A 22,112-nucleotide genomic window follows, 5' to 3' on the forward strand; every position below is an offset into this window, starting at 1 on the left:
ATTTTCTTACAGCTAGTGAACCTTTATACAGAATTAGTTTTCCTTGTGGGATAGAATTAATCTAATATGTTTCTACTAAAATCTTCCTTGGCCAAAATCTTACAGCTAGTTTTTAAATAATCTATGTATCTCTTTGTTTTTAAAGGTTACATATATACATATATGCATTCCTGGGTCCCACCTATCTATGACACTACTTCAGAGTAGGACCTGGGCTTTCTAGTGTGTTTTAAGTTCTATAGGTGAAAGTTGCTGCATCAAGTTACTCCTTAAACCAACCTTTCTTAAGTACTGGTCCTTATACTCATTTTAATCCAAAACAAGTTTTCACTGGACCATAGTGAAACAGGAGAGAAACAAGGAAAGCTTAACATCCCTTTTTGTTTTGTTTTGTTTTTTGTTTTTGCTGAGGAAGAGTCACCCTGAGCTAACACCTGTCGCCAATCTTCCTCTTTTTGGTTTTGCTTGAGGAAGATTAGCCCTGAGCTAACATCTGTGCCAATCTTCCTCTATTTCGTATATGGGTCACCGCCACAGCATGGCCGACGAGTAGTGTAGGTCCACACCCAGAATCTGAACCCAGGAACCCGGGCCGCTGAAGTGGAGCGTGCTGAACTTAACCACTAGGCCATGGGGCAGGCCCCAACATCCCATTTTTAATTTATAAATTGTTGTGCTTCCCTTCTACTCTCCCCCTGCTTTTTGGTGTTAAAATAGTCTCCCTTTTGTTTATAATGTGGATGGCAGATATTTAAAATATAATGACTTGGCAAAAATAAAAAGTTGACCAAATCATGTAGGTACGCCACCTGCCCCAGCTTTTTTGAAATTTTACAGATCTGTGAAATTCAAAACTCTGGGCACCTCTGCCTTTAAAAGATTTAAAACAAGAAACACATTGGAAAGATTCAGTAAGTGGGAGAGATGGCACATCAGTACCATCTTCAAAGGCCTAGGAAATGTAATTATGATCCAACTCAGGAATCACCTGAAAGATTCTCACTTCTCTATCTTCTCTAACAAGCCCCTTGCCTTATTACCTCCCTTCTCCCTCTGGTCCTGTATGGTTTTCTATCTTACTCAGTACCAATTTCTGCTTTTTTGCTTCTTCTGTCCTAATTTGATTTCTAAGTATTGCTCCAGGCACCCTCTCTCTTACTAACTTTCCAAAGTTGCATTTTCTAAATAAGCTCCCCAAGTCTAAATTATTCTACAAGTTCCTTATTTCTATATTTTCCTTTATTTACTTGAATTTCCAAAAGCATATTCTCTGTGTCTTTTTTGTTTTGTTTTCTTTTGTTTTTTAAAAAAGGTAACATGTTCATCATAGAAAATTTAGAAAATAAAAGAAAATCACACAGGAAAAAAATTAAGCCATAATTCCACCAATTAGACATAACTATTGTTAATATTCTGGTCATATGCAGTCAATGCTAAAATCACACCATATATACTATCATTAAATACTCTTTTAAATAAGAATTTTTAAATGTTTGATAGTACACCTAAGGACTATCATAATTTATTTAACCAACATCTTAGCTAAATTTTTTTTAAACAAGGAAAGTTTAAAAACCAGCATCTCATACTTATTTCTTGTACCAAATTAGAGCACAATAAAAATAAATAATAATTTTTTAAAAAGCAAACAAAACAGAAACCAACCACATGCCCAAAATTGAAAGGTCGTAACAGTTCTATCCTTTTAATTACATAGTATGATCCTTTTCTGATTAAATATTCCATTGAAGCGTTATTCAGCTTTACCCTCTTCGTTGTGTTTTTTGCGACTATCATTTATAGGGAGCAATTCCATGATAATTGGTGGAATTATGGATTATGTGTTGGCCAGGCTGAGCTTCATGTTAACTTATTTAAACAAATGATTAAATAAAACAGAAATAACTTAGATATGTATCAAACTAGCAATCCCAGATTCATATATTTCAATATTAAAAACATTTGAATTTTAATTTACCTGGAACAAATTTGACACAGCGACTGAAGAGAAACACTGGGCATATACGTTAAGGCAGCATTGTAACACAACAAAAGGAATGTCAACACTTCAAATCTAAAGATAAACCAAAAGAATATTTACAAATCTTTAGAATTCTAAGAAGTCAACCATAACTAAGCAGGCATTGGGGAAAGATATTATGTTACAGAACAGACCTGTACAATGTAATCACACCAATAACAATACAAAACTAAAAGTAAAAAGAAGACTTCCCAAGTAACAGTCATGAAAATTACCTTAAAAATTCAACGTTCCAAATAACACCTGAAGCACAGTATAATTGATAAATCAGGAAGATGTGCTTCTCTCTTGCATAAAATGACTCAATATTTTTTAAAAGTATTACACACAACTCATTAAACCTTATTTATAAATCTACTAAAATAATTTTTTAAAAAATCAGTGTAGTAGGATAGCAGGTTTTGTCTCCACAGTATACCTATTCTGTGCTGTCAGCATCTCCCTCTGGGGGTGAGGTCCACTGTATACAACTTTTGACAAACCATGCTGGGATAGTGCACTCTCGGTCAGAGCCATGGACCCAATGCTGGAAGGCTAAAGAAAAAAAAGCCATTCTGTGGAAAATGTGATATTTAGAATATACACACCACTAAGAATGATTGTCGTAAGCATCATTTATCTTAAAAATATTCAGACTGCCTACTAATTTTCTGCTCAAAGATTTAACAAATAATTAAAAACCAAACCACAAATATAAATAAAGAATAGTTCAACTTCAAAAATTCTACCACGGAAATACATAATTGCCACAAAGAAAAAATTGGACTAGTCTTATCCATCGGAAGGAAAGAAAAATATTTCAAAATGAATACTTTCAATAGATCTCTTACAATCAGATTTTTGTTTAAAGTTTAATGATTTTGATTTCTCATTTCGCTTTGGTAATAGCAAATACTTTGTATGGTATTTTATACTTTTTAAGGTACTAATAAATTGATAAAATTTTTTTGTGTGTGTGTGAGAAAGATCAGCCCTAAGCTAACATTCGATGCCAATCTCCTCTTTTTGCTGACGAAGATTGGCTCTGGGCTAACATCTGTGCCCATCTTCCTCTACTTTATATGAGACACCACCACACCATGGCTTGACAACTGGTGAAGCAGTGCATGCCCGGGGTTCCGAACCTGTGAACCCCAGGCCACCGAAGTGGAGCACGTGCACTTAACTGCTACACCACCCAGCCAGCCCATTGATCAAATTTTTTTACCTCAATAACCAGACCCTAATTTATAGCAACTTCAAATCTTAGAACCAATACACTTACTTTGATAAAATGTCACTTACTTCATGATATACAGATGGTTTAGATAAAGATGGAATCGTAAAACTCAATACTTTGCTATGTCCCTGTTTGTCAACTATTTCCTATAAAAGTGAAAGAAAATATCTTAAAATATCTATTTTTTACACATAAATTTAAAAGCTAAATTTAAATTGTTAGTCTAATAAAAAATACCTAAGAAAGGAATTTTAAAATGAACTAAAATCTTAAACTATGATAATCCATTATCAGGTATTCATCAATACCAGAAGTTAACCTTCCACTTTTAAAATATAAGTAACATATAGTTTTAAGGATGGCTGAAATACAGATGTAACATCTTCATAATCATTGATTTTTCTCATGTAAAAAGTCATATTTTCTAAATCCATTAATATAATTATGAAATATATCAAGAAAAGGCCCTTAAATTTCTTTTCCATTTTAAAAAGTATAAACCCCAAGTATGTAGAATGTCATACTAATTAATATACAAACACAATTAGCAACACAAACTATATGTTAAATCAATGGTGTGAACTCTGGAGACAGATTTTATGAAATTATTAGTGAGATATCAGACTAGATCTTTTCTCCCAAACTTTTTGTGAAAGTCACAGACAATTTATAGATAATGAATTCTAAATTTAAAAAATTTAAAAGTCAACATTGATATTTTCAGATACCTCTATAAAAGAATTGAAATGGTCTGATTTTCAGTCTTCAATCAATCCAGAAAGGTATATTTACATAATTATATGTATGCCCATATAGCCCTCAACTTCCATAAAGTTAATTTTGGGAGAATGAGCTATGAGTCATTTGATGTACGAAAAACAAATATTAGCTTTACTAAAATGAAAAGTAGCTGCTATTATGTTATTTGCTTTTGCTGAAAAGGTTATATAATTGCTTTTGCCATAAAACATTTTGTTAACTACATTAAATACAAACCAAATTGTAAACCCCTAGAAGAAGAGCTTCAATGCATCCGCTGCTATGCACATTTCTGCTGGCTGAGACCGCAAGGTAGCACCAAATCAGTTCTGGAAGAAACTGCAGAGTAAATCGAAGCAACTGTTCCTCTCCACTGCGATAGAACTCAAAGAGCTGGTGACAGACAGGTTCTAGCAACTGGAAGAAAGATGAAATGCTAATTCAAGGATTACACTGTATTTGAATGACACTGATATAAGAAATATAAAAGGTTTTCCCTGATCGGTAATTACTGAAATATATGTGTTTGCATTGGGGGGGGGAGCAAAACTATTCACTGCTAAGCTATTTAGTAAACCTTTGAACTCTAGTGGAAGGCCAAACAGTGCAAAGCAAGTGTATATGGAAGCACTTTGTAAATTTTAAAATATTCTATAACTCTAAGATAGTATTGTTATTAAAACCATATCTTTTTAACTTCTTAAAATAGCTAGGTTGTAAGTTTCTTCCTTAATATCCTTTCTTCCTGATAAAACACGCCAATATATAAATAGATTGGCTACAAGGTTGGAGAAACTGAAATGGGAATAGTTACTGTCATATCGTCCTCCTGAGCTTATAACTAGGCAGCATTTGACCGCAATACCTGGTGTGTGGAGTAGTTGAATAATTATAGAGCCCCTAGATCTAAATCCCTATTGTAACCATGGTTAACTGCCCCTGGATAATGTAAACATTGCTGTCATTTTGTGGGTTTTTTGTTTTTATTGTGAGGAAGATTAGCCCTGAGCTAACATCCGATGCCAATCCTCCTTTTTTTGCTGAGGAAGATCAGCCCTGGGCTAACATCCGTGCCCATCTTCCTCTACTTTATATGGGACATCGCCACAGCATGGCTTGAAAAGCAGTGCGTTGGTGCGCGCCCGGGATCCAAACCTGAGAACCCCAGGCCGCCGCAGTGGAGCACGCGCACTTAACCACTACACCACCAGGCCGGCCCCCTGTCATTTTGTTTTAAACATGATTTGGAGTTATCTATAACCTTTTCCTCTCCCACCACACCCTCAGCATTATTTAGTTAATAGAGCTGATTGTATGTTTATAGACAAAAAATAGACATTTTTTTAAAATTAGAAAGTCAAGATAAGAGAGACTCTTATAGGTAAGTATTATGTTAAAGTATATACAATGATCACACATAAGTCAGAAATAAATATGTCAAGAAATTCACAGGGTACTGATTTTTCAAACCATCAGGCTCTTATATTTTCAATGAACCATAATTCATTCACTTCACTAACTTAGGCAATAGATTTAAGTCATTTTACTAAACATATTTTCCACTCTAATGAACAGAAACTAATTTACAGTGGATATTTTGATTTCAAATAAGTTAAATATGTAAAGTAAACTTGGTATAATTAAAGTCAGTATTATTTATAAAAGGTATAGCAAAAGTGACACTTCAGCAAACATTGACTAAGTCAAACTAATCTTTCCTATTGAAAAATTATCTAACTTCTGACAGTTAAGGAATATTTTTTTCCACTCTCAACATGGTAATTAGAAGGCAACAGGTGTCCACTGTGGCATGGCAAAGGTAACAGGAAACTAGAGGGTCAGAGGCAAAGTAACCCCATTCATAGACAGCAAGAAAAGTTTTTAGGGCAGGAATTTGAAAGAATAAGGTTGAGGGTGGTAGGAAGAAAGACTGGTAGGGGAATGTTTAGCTTTCAGGGTAGAGTTTTTAAAATTTCTTTGTGGCCCAGTGTCAATAATCTTGTATTGTGGTGTAACATCTCTCATCTCTAAATATCTGGGAAAGTATTTTTGATTAAATCAATTGATATAGTCTAACAAGTATTTGCAAAATTATGAAACCTTATGTTGAAAGTTTATTCAATAGTCTGCATGAACACACAACAAATTTTAATCAAAACACCCTCGAAAGGCCTTATAACCCACTTAAAACCCAAATGAAGACAGATTCAAAGGGGACGTAGAAATTATTACGTACCTTACGTACGTAGCAAGAATTACACACCTCATATCCCTCCCCTCTGCTCCACCTCTTTCCATTCCCACTGACATTCCCCTAGTTCAGGTTCTCAGCAGCGCCCTCTTAGGCTATTGTCACAGCCTCCTAGTCTTCTTGCTCCTTATTTTTCCATTCTCCATTCTAGCCTCAAAATAGGCACCTTCCTAAAATAATAATCTAATCAAACCATCCCTTCAGTGCAGGAAAAAAAAAGTGTAAACTGCTTAGGACGGAATTCAAGGCCCACCATGGTTACAATCTAAACCTGTCTTTCCAGCTTCAGTTCCTTCTGCAGTCTTATCCTCTGATTAACTACTGCATTAGCCTATGTGCTGTTACCCAAATGCCATGTCTTTTTATTTTCCACACTATTTCCAATCCTTTTCTATTTCTACTATGAATGATGGGATTTATAAGCACTAGAATCCAGAGTATAGACCATTTTATCATCTTCAAACTAAATTTGCTATCTAAAAAAAGGAAAGGAGATGGAGGGCAAGAGGAAAGAAGGAAGGACTGGGGAAAGCACCAACTGGACCAAACTATTTGCCACTCCTTAAACGCCTTGCATTTTCTCAGGCCTCTGTATACTATCCCTGTGGCTTGGAATGCCCTTTCACCTTGCACACCTGGAAAACTTGTGCATATCCATCTAGACTCAGTTAAGCACTGCCTTGAAAGCATATGTTTACTTATTTTCTCCCCCTTTCCTCTTTCAGGATAAAGACCATGTGTTATTCATCTTTGATTTTCTATCACCTAGCATTGCAGCTGGCTCATAATGGGCACACAAATATTTGCTGAATGAATAAATGAATGTAGTGACCCAGACTTTTCTAGGCTACCTCCAGCAAGATAGGTAGATAGATAGATAGGGGAGGCGGAATATGTTCAGAGATGGCTTTTGGAATATGGTAATAATTCTATTTCTTGGCCTGGGGGACAGTACACTGGAGTTCATTTTATTATAGTTCTGGTTTTTTTTTTCACTCTGCCATTTTTTGACATAGAGTATTCTTCTCTTATACCTTCTACCTCATTTCTCAAAGGTAATCAGCTAAACACTCCATAACATATATTATAGTTCTTTAAACATACACTTTTTCTTACTCTTTTATATATAATCAACTGGATACTACTAGCACAATAAACTGTAAGAGTACTTACCTCACTTTGTGGCTCCTGGATAACTTTATAGAGAGATGAAACTAAAGAACTCTTGTCTTTCAAATTTGTGGCATAATTTGGTAAAGATGTTTCTGGTAGTGTCTAAACAAATTTAAAAAAATACATTTCATTTTTATGAAATTTCCAGAATAGGCAAATCCATAGATGGAAAGTAGACTATTTGTTGCCAGAGACTGGGGGTAGGAGGAATTGGGAGTGACCAACAGGTATGGAGTTTCTTTTTGGGGTGATGGAAATGTCCTAGAATTAGATGCTGGTGTTAGTTGCACAACATTGTGCATATACTAACGATAACTGTATTTTCACCTTAAAACAGTGAATTTTATGTTATGTGAATTATATCTCAACAAAAAAATTTGCAAAAATAAAACGAAAATATATTTAATCTTCTTATCATCAACAGAAACATAAATTAATATCAATACTTCATCTCTGATCATAGTTTGGGGTTAGAAATGAGAATACAAACCATGTGTAAAGCCAGAGTTATTTTTTTGTAGCATTATACAAGTTATAAATTTCATTAGCAGTATTGATCCTGCTTCTTAATATAATATGTTGTATAAGGATCTAATAATGTTTCAAACCTTAAAGCCACAGATTATCAAAGTAACTCCTGAGTTACATATTGTGACTGTTAAGTTAGGCAAGGCTGTTGTACTTTATGGAACTGGGAAATTTTAGACATCTTAGACCTGGAGAAAAAGATAGTCATGCTACCAACAAACTAGTTTTCCCAATGCCATTTAAAATATGGACAACTAATAACAGCTTGCCAGTACCACCCATTCAGAAAGGACACCATGACTGAGAGGAATGGGAAGAGAAAACTCCAGTAGTAAGTCAGATGATTTTAGGTAAAAGGAGTAGGGAAATCTGAAAACGAAACAAAACACTTCATTATAACAAATGATAAAAACCTATCCTTCTAGAGTATACCCCTTCCTTAACAACATCTGTCTCCCAAGTCATTATTCTTTCTCATGCAAATTACTTCCTTCAATCAATCAATCAATCAACAAATGTTAATCCTGTAGTAGATATAATGTCTCAAGATATTGCTAACAGTCATTCCAAGATATACTCTATTTCTTACATGTCCCATATCCTAGCATTTCATGATTTAAAGTGGGTTATGGTTAATGTATGTAGGAGTATGTGTGCATAAGTAGACATAGAAAACTAAACAGCATAAATTTTTATAATAAGGATATTTGATTCATTTTTACTTTACTGTGAGCTCCTTGAGGGCAAGAACTATCTTTTCATCTCTCCATCTACAGCACTCAGCACAAGGCCTCAAAACTTTGCTGAAGGAATTTATTATGGACGAATAGAATAAGAAATAAAAACTGTCACTGTTTACACCTGAATAGATTCTTTAAAAATAGGTCACATCTCACCTTAGGATATATAAGTGAATAGATTCTTTTTTTAATTTAATAAGATAGTTTTGTTTACCAGAGTGATAAGTAAATGTGAACCATCTGGGAACCTTCTACCATTCTCCAGAGCAAAAAAAAAAAAAAAAAAAGCTTTCACTGCAACTGCTTACATAAAGAGGAGATTAGGGCATTCTTCAATATTTCAAAAGCAGGTAACAAAAGATCTCCAGGCAACATTCCATTTTCGTTATTTGATCAAGAGTAACCTAATAGTGGGGGAATTTATACAAAAGGAAATAATAGTCAAATAAACAGCAGATTTCTAATCCCCTGAATGGAAATACATCTGAATTATATATGTAAAATACATTATTATATATATGTGTGTCTGTGTGTCTATAAAATTTAATACTAAGTGAATTGAAATATAAATCTTAAAAAAATTATTAGTGAATAGAAAGACTACTATAATATTACATGTACTATTCTAGGCTAAAACTGGAACATTAAAAATGTGAATTACAATTTCCAGTTTATGTACCAATTAACCCTCATGAAGTAAAATATTTTCTGTGAAACAGCCAAAGGCAAAAGGACAGCTCTCTCCCTGAAAGGACAAGCTCTAGAAAAGACTCTAGACTTGGGCTACCACTGCTAAATGAAAGGTGGGGTCTCCTGAAATTAGTGCAGTGAAGTATTATATTTTATCACAATTCTGTCATTATTTCATTTTGTGAATGTGGGAAAAGTAACTTTTGTCTACAGAAGGAGAGAAAATATAATTGTTGTGTTTATAAAAAGTGCTCTGAAAAACTTAAGATCTAAAAGAGCCTAATGGATTAAATACTGTTACAGCAAACCTTTAAATTTTTTTGCACTGTACTAGTTCAAAAGTACTGGCCTTCTTAAATACCAGCTAAGCTTTCTCACTTTTTAGAAGACAGAACTGGAGACGGAAAAAAAAGTAATAATGGGAAATTAGTCTTGGCAAAATTTGAAAAAGACAGATGCTTAATAAAAGTATCATTTGGCAGATGGTTTTTTAAAAATGTGAGGAGGTGATATGGGTTGGGTGGAAGAGAATTAATGAAGACAGACAGATGGGTGGAATCAATAAATAAAACAACTCTGTTCAACAACATCACACATAAGACAGGATTTTGAGTCACATATGAGATTCAGTGACTATCAGAAAATCAAAAAAATTAGGAGTCTGGAAATCTGCTAGATTAATCTACACATAGCACTAACAAAAATACAATACAATCTGAAAGATAATATTTTACAAATAAATTTTTGAAAACACAGAGATTGAACTATTCGTGAAATCTTAAAATAATGAAATCCCAGTCTAATCACTTTGTTGGTATGTGAGGTTGAGAGTGAAATCTTAAAATAATGAAATCCCAGTCTAATCACTTTGTTGGTATGTGAGGTTGAGAGTTCAGACTGTGACCATAGAACAGTGCAGAGGTAAAATCATCTTCACAGACCACCTACTTCAATTTTTCTGATGAGAATACTGAGACCCAAAGAAGCACGTGATTTGTCCAACATCATAAAACCACCTAGTGGAAGAATTATGATTAGATCAAAGGGTTTCTGACTTCTCAGCCCAATGTACTCTGTACCATTTCATCAATCATCACAACCTTGGCCTTCTTAGCACCATGGTTATTAAATTAAACAACCAAGCAGAGGCTTCTTAAAAAAAAAAAAAATATATATATATATATATATATATATGTATACTCCCAAACTTCCTTTCTTAAATATTTTAACCAAAATATGTAATTAACATCACAAACCATTTCAAAAGACTAGCTACTGTAATTTTAAAAGTACTTAAGAGATTTGTTCTCAAGAACTTTCTATCTTCTATTACATTTAGTATGCTGCTGATTTTGCCTGATAGCCTTAATCTCTTTATCAAACACAAACAGAGCTGAATTCAACAACACATTAACACAATTCAGAATAACTCTCTCAAAATAATTTTCAGGAATGCCTATCAAATTAACTAAGGAATAAGAAATATCTTCCCTTAAACTGGCTATAATATAGATCTGACAATAATTTAAAACATTGGTTATATCAAACTGCTTAAAAATTGGGTAAATTTAATCTTGGGGAGTTAGGGGAAAATTAAATTAAACTACTTTTTATTTCATAGGTCCAGGATTTCACTCCCCTCCTCTCAGTGGAAAAGTTTCCTTACCCTTGAATTAAATTTACAAAAATTTTAATAGGGGCCAGCCTGGTGGCCTAGTGGTTAAGTGCATGCGCTCCGCTGTGGTGGCCCAGGGGTCGTATCCCAGGCGTGCACCCACACACCACTTGTCAAGCCATGCTGTGGTGGCATCCCATATAAAGTGGAGGAAGATGGGCATGGATGTTAGCCAAGGACCAGTCTTCCTCAGCAAAAAGAGGAGGATTGGCAGATGTTAGCTCAGGGCTGATCTTCCTCACCAAAAAAAAAAAAATTTTGATAAAATATTACTTAGATAATACTTTGTTTATTCACATCCTAGTTTCTTTTACTAGAAGATGGTATTTAGAAAACAAGATCCGAGTGCTTGGTGTTTTTGCTTGCTAGTTTTGCTTGGTATTTCAGCTAACAAAGCTAGGAAATATATGTATGCATATATGTACGGATACACATATATAAATACATCATAAACATATTTAGGCCCATGAGTTCATACTGATTCTTCTGATTCTAATCCAACACCTTAGGGTTCTTTCTTGCCTTTCCCCATTCTAATTCCTTTCTTAGACACGCAGAAACCTAACTCCCATTATTCTCCACATGTTTACTTATTTGCTCAAGGTAATCAAACTACCAATGTAACCGCTCTGCTGACTCTTCTACATGCCACCTCTGCAACCCTTCACTCCAACCACCCACTTCCTCAAACACGAGGGCACATGGCTGCCCATACTGCTGCACTGTCCCTTTACCCATCACTACTACACTTCCTAGGGTACCAACATATCGAAGCCAGGAAGGGAAGGGAATAAACAAACAGATGGAAGGGAAGGGAATCAGTCATGATTTTCAATTATTTGCCTTAATAGTTGCCCTCTCCTCTCTGCCAAATCCTTTAACATGCCCTCTTTCCAAACTCCTATATTAAAGAATGCTAACTGGCTATATTTGCTTTCGCAAATTTGACTTCACCATTAAACATAAGAATATCCTAGAAGTGTTACTCAACTGTCAAACTTGACAATTTCCATCAACCCGCTTAAAAAAAAAAATCATGATATAATGAACCATATTAAACATTCTTGAAGCAGAAAAAAAGCTTAAAAACACCTTGAACATTTATTCACAAAGACAACATAGGCAGGAAAAAAGCACACACAAGATTTAATCAAACTATTAAAATATGTAGAAAGTACTATATACAGTGCACTTTTATAATATTCTACCATCACTTTATGACGACTTAGGGCATCCATAGAAGAATACTCAATTTATGACTATAAAAGCTGACAAAATAAAAATCTGCCCAGCCATTCACCAGGATGACATAACAATGACAGATAAGGCCAGCTGCAAAATTAACAGGAAACATTGTTTCTCTCAAGGACACACTGCAGCTGAAAAGTGTCATAATCTCTTTTTTTGAGTAACTACTGTATTCTTACTCACTGAGAAGCCTTGTTATCTAAAACCATAGATATCAAAAACCTTGCTGTTTAAGCTGACTACACATTCTTCTCAAGCGCGCATGGAACATTCTCTAGGATAGACCATATGTTGGGAAACAAAGCAAGCCTCAATAAATTTAAGAAGATTGAAATCATAACAAGCATCTTTTCAGACCATAAGGCTATGAAACTAGAAATGAACCAGGAAAAAAAAACTGGGAAAGTGACAAAAATGTGGAGATTAAACAACATGCTACTGAACAACCAATGGATCATTGATGAAATTAAAGGAGAAATCAAAAACTATCTGAAAACAAACGAAAATGATAACATGCCATATCAAACCATATGGGACGCAGCAAAAGCGGTCCTGAGAGGGAAACTCATAGCGATACAAGCCCACCTTAACAAACAAGAAAAAGCCCTAATAGGCAACCTTAAATTACACCTAACAGAACTAGAAAAAGAAGAACAAACAAAGCCCAAAGCCAGCAGAAGGAGAGAAATAATAAAAATCAGAGCAGAAATAAATGATATTGAGACCAAAAAAACAGTAGAAAGGATTAATGAAACAAAGAGTTGGTTCTTCGAGAAGATAAACAAAATAGACAAACCCTTAGCCAGGCTAACTAAGAAAAAAAGAGAAAAGGCTCAAGTAAATAAAATTAGAAATGAAAGAGGAGAAATTACAACGGATACCATGGAAATACAGAGGATTATAAGAGAATACTATGAGAAATTATATGCCAACAAATTGGACAATCTAGAAGAAATGGATAAATTCTTAGACTTATACAACCTCCCAAAATTGAACCAAGAAGAAATGGAGAATCTGAATAGACCAATCACAAGTAAAGAGATTGAAATAGTAATCAAAAACCTCCCAAAAAATAAAAGTCCAGGACCAGATGGCTTCTCCAGTGAATTTTACCAAACATTCAAAGAAGATTTAATACCCATCCTCCTCAAACTATTCCAAAAAATAGAGGAAGATGGAACACTTCCTGAATCATTCTATGAGGCCAACATCACCCTGATACCAAAACCAGACAAAGACAATACAAAGAAAGAAAATTACAGGCCAATATCGCTGATGAACATTGATGCAAAAATCCTCAACAAAATATTGGCAAACCGAATACAACAATATATTAAAAAGATCATACACCATGATCAAGTGGGATTTATACCAGAGACACAGGGATGGTTCAACATCCGCAAATCAATCAACGTGATACATCACATCAACAAAACAAAGAATAAAAACCACATGATCGTCTCAATAGACGCAGAGAAGGCATTTGACAAGATACAACATCCATTTATGATAAAAACTCTCAATAAAATGGGAATAGAAGGAAAGTACCTCAACATAATAAAGGCCATATATGACAAACCCACAGCTAACATCATACTCAATGGGGAAAGACTGAAAGCCATTCCTCTGAGAACAGAAACGAGGCAGGGCTGCCCACTCTCACCACTCCTGTTCAACATAGTACTGGAGGTTTTGGCCAGAGCAATTAGGCAAGAAAAAGGAATAAAAGGAATCCAAATAGGTAACGAAGAAGTGAAACTCTCACTATTTGCAGATGACATGATTGTATATATAGAAAACCCTAAAGAATCTGTTGGAAAACTGTTAGAAACAATCAACAACTACAGCAAAGTTGCAGGGTACAAAATCAATCTACAAAAATCAGTTGCATTTCTATATGCTAATAATGAACTAACAGAAAGAGAGCTCAAAAAGATAATACCATTTACAATTGCATCAAAAAGAATAAAATACCTAGGAATAAATCTTACCAAGGAGGTGAAGGACCTATACAATGAGAACTACAAGACATTATTGAGGGAAATCTACGATGACATAAAGAAATGGAAAGATATCCCATGCACGTGGATTGGAAGAATAAACATAGTTAAAATGTCTATATTACCTAAAGCAATCTACAGATTCAATGCAATCCCAATCAGAATCCCAATGACATTCTTCACAGAAATAGAAAAAAGAATACTAAAATTTATATGGGGCAACAAAAGACCCCGAATAGCTAAAGAAATCCTAAAGAAAAAGAACAAAGCAGGAGGCATCACAATTCCTGACTTCAAAACATACTACAAAGCAATAGTAATCAAAACAGCATGGTACTGGTACAAAAACAGACACACAGATCAATGGAACAGAATTGAAAGCCCAGAAATAAAACCACACATATACGGACAGCTAATTTTCGACAAAGGTGCTAAGGACATGCAATGGAAAAAGGAAAGTCTCTTCAATAAATGGTGTTGGGAAAACTGGACAGCCACATGCAAAAGAATGAAAGTGGACCATGTGCTATCGCCATTCACAAAAATTAACTCAAAATGGATCAAAGACCTGAAGGTGAGACCTGAAACTATAAAACTCATAGAAGAAAATATAGGCAACACACTATTTGACATTGGGTTTAAAGGAATCTTTTTGGATGACATGCCTACCCAGACTAGGGAAACTAAAGAAAAAATAAACAAGTGGGACTTTATCAGACTAAAGAGCTTTTATAAGACAAATGAAACCAGAATCAAGATGAACAAACAACCAACCAGCTGGGAGAGAATATTTGCAAAACATACATCTGACAAGGGGTTGATCTCCATAATATATAAAGAACTCACACAATTGAACAACAAAAAAACAAACAACCCGATCAAAAAATGGGCAGAGGAAATGAACAGACACTTCTCCAAGGAAGATATACAGATGGCCAATAGGCACATGAAAAGATGCTCAACATCACTAATCATCAGGGAAATGCAAATCAAAACAACACTAAGATACCACCTCACGCCCGTTAGAATGGCTATAATCACCAAGACAAAAAACAACAAATGTTGGAGAGGATGTGGAGAAACAGGAACCCTCATACACAGCTGGTGGGAATGCAAATTGGTGCAGCCTCTATGGAAAACGGTATGGAGATTCCTCAAAGAATTAAAAATAGAGATGCCCTATGATCCAGCCATCCCACTACTGGGAATCTATCCAACGCACCTGAAATCAACAATCCAAAGAGGCTTATGCACCCCTATGTTCATTGCAGCATTATTCACCATAGCCAAGAAGTGGAAGCAACCTAAGTGTCCCTCGACTGACGATTGGATTAAGAAAATGTGGTATATATATACAATGGAATACTACTCAGCCATAAAAAAAGACAAAATCGTCCCATTTGCAACAACATGGATGGGCCTGGAGCGTATTATGTTAAGTGAAATAAGCCAGAAAGAGAAAGACAAACACCGTATGATCTCACTCATATGTGGAATATAAACCAACACATGGACAGAGAAAACTGGACTGTGGTTACCCGGGAAGTGGGGGTGGGGGGTGGGCACAAGGGGTGAAGGGAGTCATATATGGGGTGATGGACAAACAAAAATGTACAACCCAAAATTTCACAATGTTAGAAACCATTAAAATATCAATAAAAAAAAAAAAAAAAAACCTTGCTGTTTAACATGTATCAATAAGAATGAAACATCCCACTCTTGCCTGGAGGATCTAAGTCACCTTGATGCAGAGAAGCAGGCTCGATTTCCAGCCTAGGTGCAGAGCTTCAGATAAAGGGTTTCTGAACACATTCCACATAGATGTTACCTTTGTAGTTTCCAATACAACAGGAACCTGGGTCCACTCCACAGTCCAGACCAGATTTTGACCCCATTACACACAGTTCTGCTTTATATTGAGCCCATCAAAACTGCTTCATTCAAATTTCATCTAAACTCCACCCTGCCTCCAAATCCTATAAGAATTTTATCTTTTTCTTTGTTTGGTGAGATGCCCACATGGTACCTGTTGTGTAATCTCCCACACGGAAACAAGCCAGTAAGTCTGACTTTGTCAGGCTATGTGTTTGTCCTGAAGGTCTGGGGCTGACTGAGCCAGACAAAAAAGCGACAGTTTCAGCCCAAACTCTTCATTCCTGTGGTTTAGGATCACGAAGCTCACCTAATTATGTAAAATGAGACTCAGAGGACAAGGAGAAGGTAATTAACTGGTTAAAGGAACACAATTTTTGCTACCACAGAGAAGAGTTCATGAGACAATAAAACAGAAGTTTTATTTTCTTCATCAACTAACCAAAAGTCATACACCCCATATGTAGGCACTGGGTTAGTCAAGTAGAGAAAGATCCACTGGTAGAAAGTTGGGCAAATAGCTTCCCATCTTCTCCTCATTGTTGATCATGCCCACTCCCATTGCCCCCCAAATTGGGAGAAACATTTCAGCACTGAATCTCTGATGGTGGTTGGAGAGAGTGACATCAACATTCGGAGAGTTTATTCTTTGTGGCATTGCCACAAAAAGGAGCAAACAAACTCTTTGAACCACTTGGGACAAAAAAGGAATCAATTTCTTAGAAAACATTACTATGTCTAAATAATTCCTTATTAAGATATGTTGGAACATACTTCTGCTTCCACAGATATTTAGCTTTTCAGTCATAAAAATAAAAAAAAACACTGAAATTTAAACCCCAGGGAAAACTTCTTTGGAATATAATTATTATATTAAAACAGTAAATATTACCTTAAACTCTGACAACCATTCCTCCACAACCCCTTTCTCTGAAGTGAACATCTTTCCACATCTGTTCTAAAACTTCACCCTGAAAATTAAAATAGAAAAATGTTAAAATTTTGAATATATTTTCTTTGTAGTCAGATTACTATGGATAGAAGCAATCTTATCAAATTTAGTTACTTCTTATTTTGTGAAATTAAGGCAGTTTCAAACATAAATTACTGGGGTAATTTCAAAACCAACATGCACAAACAAGCATTAAAATGCAAGGATTTTGGCAAAAGTGTAAATATCATAACATGATGCAACTGGTTCTGCAATTTTCATTTAGCTCTCAGAAATGCCAGCTGCAAAACCTACTGGACATTTTCCCCTAGTTTCAATTAAATAATTCCAAATAGGTCATGCATCTTAAGAAAATATTTTAAAACTGTGAAAATATAAAAAAGACATGCATCCAAAATTGCCTTTTAGAAAGCATTAAAGTAATTTAATTTGCTTATATTTCACTTCTTTATAACAGTAACAATCTATCTAGGCAAGCCACTTGGTTCCCTGAAAGTTTAATATTCATAAAACAAAAGTAAAAGTGATAATATCCAACATAACGCCATATTCAACAATAGTAATTCAGACGACTGGGATTTACTTAAGCATTAACGAAAAAAAAAAGGAAGCTAAAGGAAAATGCAAAACAAATTTATCTCAAGCAAAATTTCTGTCAAAGTACAATGTAGTTTTCTTCCCCCATCCACCTATATGAGAGTAGACTTAGAAACTGTTTCTTGAGGGAAAATCTTAGCTCTATCTGAATTTCCTAACCTCCTAATTCAGGCACAAATCCTGCATTAGGCTTCTTAATTTTCATCAGCATTATCATAGCAGAAACTGAGGCAGAACTGCCAGAAACTGAATCTTGATTCTATTGCTTACTTATAGTATAAACTTGGGCAAGTTATTTGCTTTACTTTTTTCATCTGTGAAATAGGAATAATCACAGTACCCACTTTCCAGGGGTTATTGTGAGGACTAAATGAAAAAATGCAAACAAAAGCACTTATTACAGTACCTGGCAATCAAGTATTAGTACTATGCAATATTATTATTGAAGAATATCAATTCTTATAGCCTCTGCTCAGCTGTCTATCAGAGTATACAGATACGCCTTAACGAACAACACAGATTCTTGCCAAAGAATACATTCTAAAGTCTCTGTTGTCTAATTCCCATAAAAAAATAGTTAAGAAAAAAAAATATATATATAGGTATATATACATTCATTCATGAAGAATTACTTGAGAGATACGCATTTTATTTTTCAAAATAAAAAATAACTCTTTTATTTTTTTACTCTAAATTTTATCCTTGGATCAAGTCAGTCTATCAGAAAACCACATATCTGTACCATATTATTGATTTTATATAACTGTCTATTCAGATAAACTGGGCTTTGGAATTATGTCCAAAATATTACTGAAAACACTGCTAGATCACATTACCCCTTTAAAATCTAACAGGAGAAAATTCACATCTGCATTTTTCAATACCAGGAAAAACTCTTCTTGACAGTAACTGATTTGCTTTTACATTATGGATACTGTGAATCTCATAACTGACTCTCTTTGCTTTGATTCTACTAAAATGGGAGTCAAAGTTTCTGCCCGAACTCTGTCCACAAAAAAAGTAGGCCTGGATTAATCTTTTCTATTGTTTTATATTATACTCTTACCCTTATTTTCTTTCTGCCTGGATCTACTTATTTTTATCCTGTTATATTACCCATATTTGCAAAGTAAATATAAACACACACATGAATTTTCTTTGTATTTTTCCATTGTTTATCTAGTAAATTAGCACGGAAAGTTATCACAACTAGAACCATGCTACATCAAATTACAGAGAATTGGGAAGGTAAAATTTTTACAAAAATTCAAAATAACTCTCTAGTTAAGACTAAATTTTAAAATGTTAAAAGGAATCAAGAGGGATACGCAAAGGATCAAAAATAGTCAAAGCAATTTTGAAGAACAACAGAGCTAGAGGACTTGGACTTCTAAATATCAAGGCTTACTATAAAACTTACTAAAACTGTAGTCACTAAGCCAGGGTGGTATTATCATAAGGGTCAAAAAAAACCAACAGAACAGAACAGAGTGGCCAGAAACAGACCTATACATACATGGTCACCTGATCTATGACAAAAGCGACACTGTAATTCAGTAGGGAAAGGATAGTCTTTATAATAAATGGAGCTAGGTCAACTGGACAGCTACATAGGGTAGGATGTGTTGGTGGGGAGAACCAGGACCTACTAGCTCATACCATATGCAAAAATCAGTTCCAGTTGGACTGTAGATCTAATTGTGAAAGGTAAAACATAAAGCTTTAGAAGAAAACATAAAAGAATTTCTTCATAACCTTGGGGTAGGCAAAAGTTTCTTAAACAATAGGCACAGAAGCACTAATGATAAGGAGGTAAAAAAAGGATAAACTGGACTTTATTAAAAATAAGAGCTTCTATCTATTGACAGATGAATGGATAAAGAAAATGTGGTGTATATATATACAACGAAATATTGTTCAGCTTTAAAAAGAGGAAAACCTGCCATTTGCAACAACATGATGAATCTGGAAGACATTATGCTAAGTGAAATAAGCCAGACACAGAAAGACAAACACTGCAAGATCTCACTTATATGTGGAATCTAAAAAAGTCAAACTCATAGTTACAGAGAGCAAAATGGTAGTTTCCAGGGGCTGGGGAGTGGGAGAAATGAGGAGATGTTGGTCAAAGGGTACAAACTTTCTGTTATAAGACAAATAAGTTCTGGCAACCTAATGTACCGCATGGTAACTATAGTTAACAATAATGTATACTTGAAATTTCTAAGAGAGTACATCTTAAGTGTTCTCACCACACACAAAAGAAATAAAAACTACGTGAGGTGAGGATATGTTAATTAGCTTGATTGTGTTATAGCAAAATATCAAGTACACCTTAAATATATACAATTTTTATTTGTCCGTCATACCTCAATAAAGCTGGGGGAATAAAAGGAAGAACTTCTATTCATCAAAAGACACCACTAAGAGAATGAAAAGGCAAAGCCATGGCATAGAAGAAGATATTTGCAATTCATATATCCGACAAAAGTCTCGCAATCCAGAATGTATAAAGAACTCATAAATTACTAAGAAAAAGGCAGACAATCCAACAGGAAAAATAAGCACACTACTTATCCAAATGGAAACTTAACATATGAAAGGTGCTCAACTTTGTTAGTCACCAGGGAATGTCAACTAAAACCCATAATGAAATACATCGCGCGTGCGCACACACACACACACAAGGACACTTGCAAGTATGGCTAGAATGAAAGACAGATAATACCAAGTGTTGAAAAAGATATGGAGCAACCAGAATATTCATACACAGCTGGTGTGGATGTAAATTGGTACTATATCTTGGAAAACTCTTTGGCAATATCCTATAAGCTTGAACACATGCATTTTCTATGGACCCAACAATTCTACCCATAAAAATATACCCTACAGAAATGTGGATATATGTTCCCTGAAAGATGTGTTCAGGAATACTCACAGCAGCAATTTTTGCTGGAACATGTAGAAACAAACCAAATGTCCACCAAGAGTAGAAAGGATAGATTATAGTATACCATACATGGAGTTTTATACGACGACAATGAACTATAACTACATCAATGTCACAATGTTGGAAAAAAGAAGGTAGATAAAAGAGTGCATACTATATAATTACATTTATACAAACTTCAAGAACAGGCAAAACTAGTCAAGTGTGTTAAAAGTTAGGACAGTGATTGCTCTTAAGGGAGTTACTTCTGGGTTTCTGGTAATAGTCTGCTTCTTGATCTAGGTGCTGGCTACAAAAGGTGTCTTCATTTGGTGAAAATTCACCAAGCTGAACACTTATGATTTGTGCATTTTTCTTGGTGATTATTATACATTAGTAGCACCAGACAGCCTCAGGCCTCTTAACTTCCACTTAGAAATCAAATAGGAGCCCTCAATTGCATAGCTGAGTTCACATGACTACTCACTAGTTTAGCATGTATGCAAGCTCAAAGTAAAATTGTTCCTCTCCACGCTTCTTTGCCTCCTTCTGCAGAGCTCAAAAGGGAGTCCTCAAAACACCTCCCTACCCTGAAACTTTCACAACCTCACCACCACTATCTGTCTCAGGTACACCAGGACTCAAGTCATTATTCCCTTTATCTCTGTTTATGTCAGGAACCACAAGAAACTACAGCTTCCAGGTTACACTCAGCCCTTGCACACTATATCTCCATAACTCTGCACACCCCCTATTTTACCCCCATCTCCCATCCTACGCTAATTCTGGAAGGAGGTTCTCTTTCGCCGTGCCTTTTGGAATTGACAATCTGTTACCAGCAAAATCCTCTATATCTTCAACAGTTCTCTGATTGTCGCTGTCTTCTTGTTCTAACAAGAAGTGTACCTCTTCTCTGAAGACACTGCTTTCCCTGAAATCTTTTCAAAGAGTGACTGCTTTTCCTCACATGACCCTGGAAGAAACCACTAGGCCTAGAGGTAAGGTAAGTGTCCTCCTCCCTCTTTATTACTATTCTAGATCATTCTCCCTCTCTCCCTTCGAATCATCCACTCAATGCTGCTTTGAAATGCATGTAGCTGTCATCTATCAGTCAATCCTCCCCATCCCTCCCCTTCATTTCTAGATGACCTTAGCTCTGGCTCATTGTCACTCTTTCAAACTACTCCTATTTAAATTCTTAGTGATTTTTTTCTCATCTCCTGAACTCTTAATTTCTAAAAATCTCCTCCAACAATATTGTCCTCAGCTACTCAATCCTATGATCATAACCTAGATCAGCTGTTCTCAAACATTGTAAGGTCAAGGCCCTTTTACAATGGGTTGTTGTTTTTGTTTGTTTGTCTTTTTTTTTTTTTTTTTTTGCTGAGGAAGATTCTCCCTGAGCTAACATCCATTGCCAGTCCTCCTCTTTTTGCTG

The 22,112-nt window shown here is 35.1% G+C and overlaps 1 protein-coding gene and 1 long non-coding RNA gene across 3 annotated transcripts in view; one reads left to right on the forward strand and one right to left on the reverse strand.

Annotated features, from left to right (window-relative positions):
• LOC131395204 (uncharacterized) overlaps nt 1-22,112 on the forward strand; it is a 123,382-nt gene that overhangs the window by 101,163 nt on the left and 107 nt on the right. The gene's annotated exons all lie outside the window — the stretch shown is intronic.
• Nucleotides 1-22,112, reverse strand: part of HYCC1 (hyccin PI4KA lipid kinase complex subunit 1) — a 95,597-nt gene that overhangs the window by 32,596 nt on the left and 40,889 nt on the right. For both annotated transcript variants that reach the window (XM_058527085.1, XM_058527094.1), the window contains exons 2-7: nt 17,089-17,167; nt 7,444-7,545; nt 4,257-4,436; nt 3,326-3,406; nt 2,460-2,575; nt 1,979-2,074 (exon numbers count right to left, since the gene is read on the reverse strand). In XM_058527085.1, the coding sequence (XP_058383068.1) occupies nt 1,979-2,074; nt 2,460-2,575; nt 3,326-3,406; nt 4,257-4,436; nt 7,444-7,545; nt 17,089-17,139 (626 nt within the window). In that variant the 5' untranslated portion in view covers nt 17,140-17,167. The remainder of the gene's footprint in view (nt 1-1,978; nt 2,075-2,459; nt 2,576-3,325; nt 3,407-4,256; nt 4,437-7,443; nt 7,546-17,088; nt 17,168-22,112) is intronic.

Source organism: Diceros bicornis, chromosome 3 (genome assembly GCF_020826845.1).
Source record: "Diceros bicornis minor isolate mBicDic1 chromosome 3, mDicBic1.mat.cur, whole genome shotgun sequence".
NCBI lineage: Eukaryota > Metazoa > Chordata > Mammalia > Perissodactyla > Rhinocerotidae > Diceros > Diceros bicornis.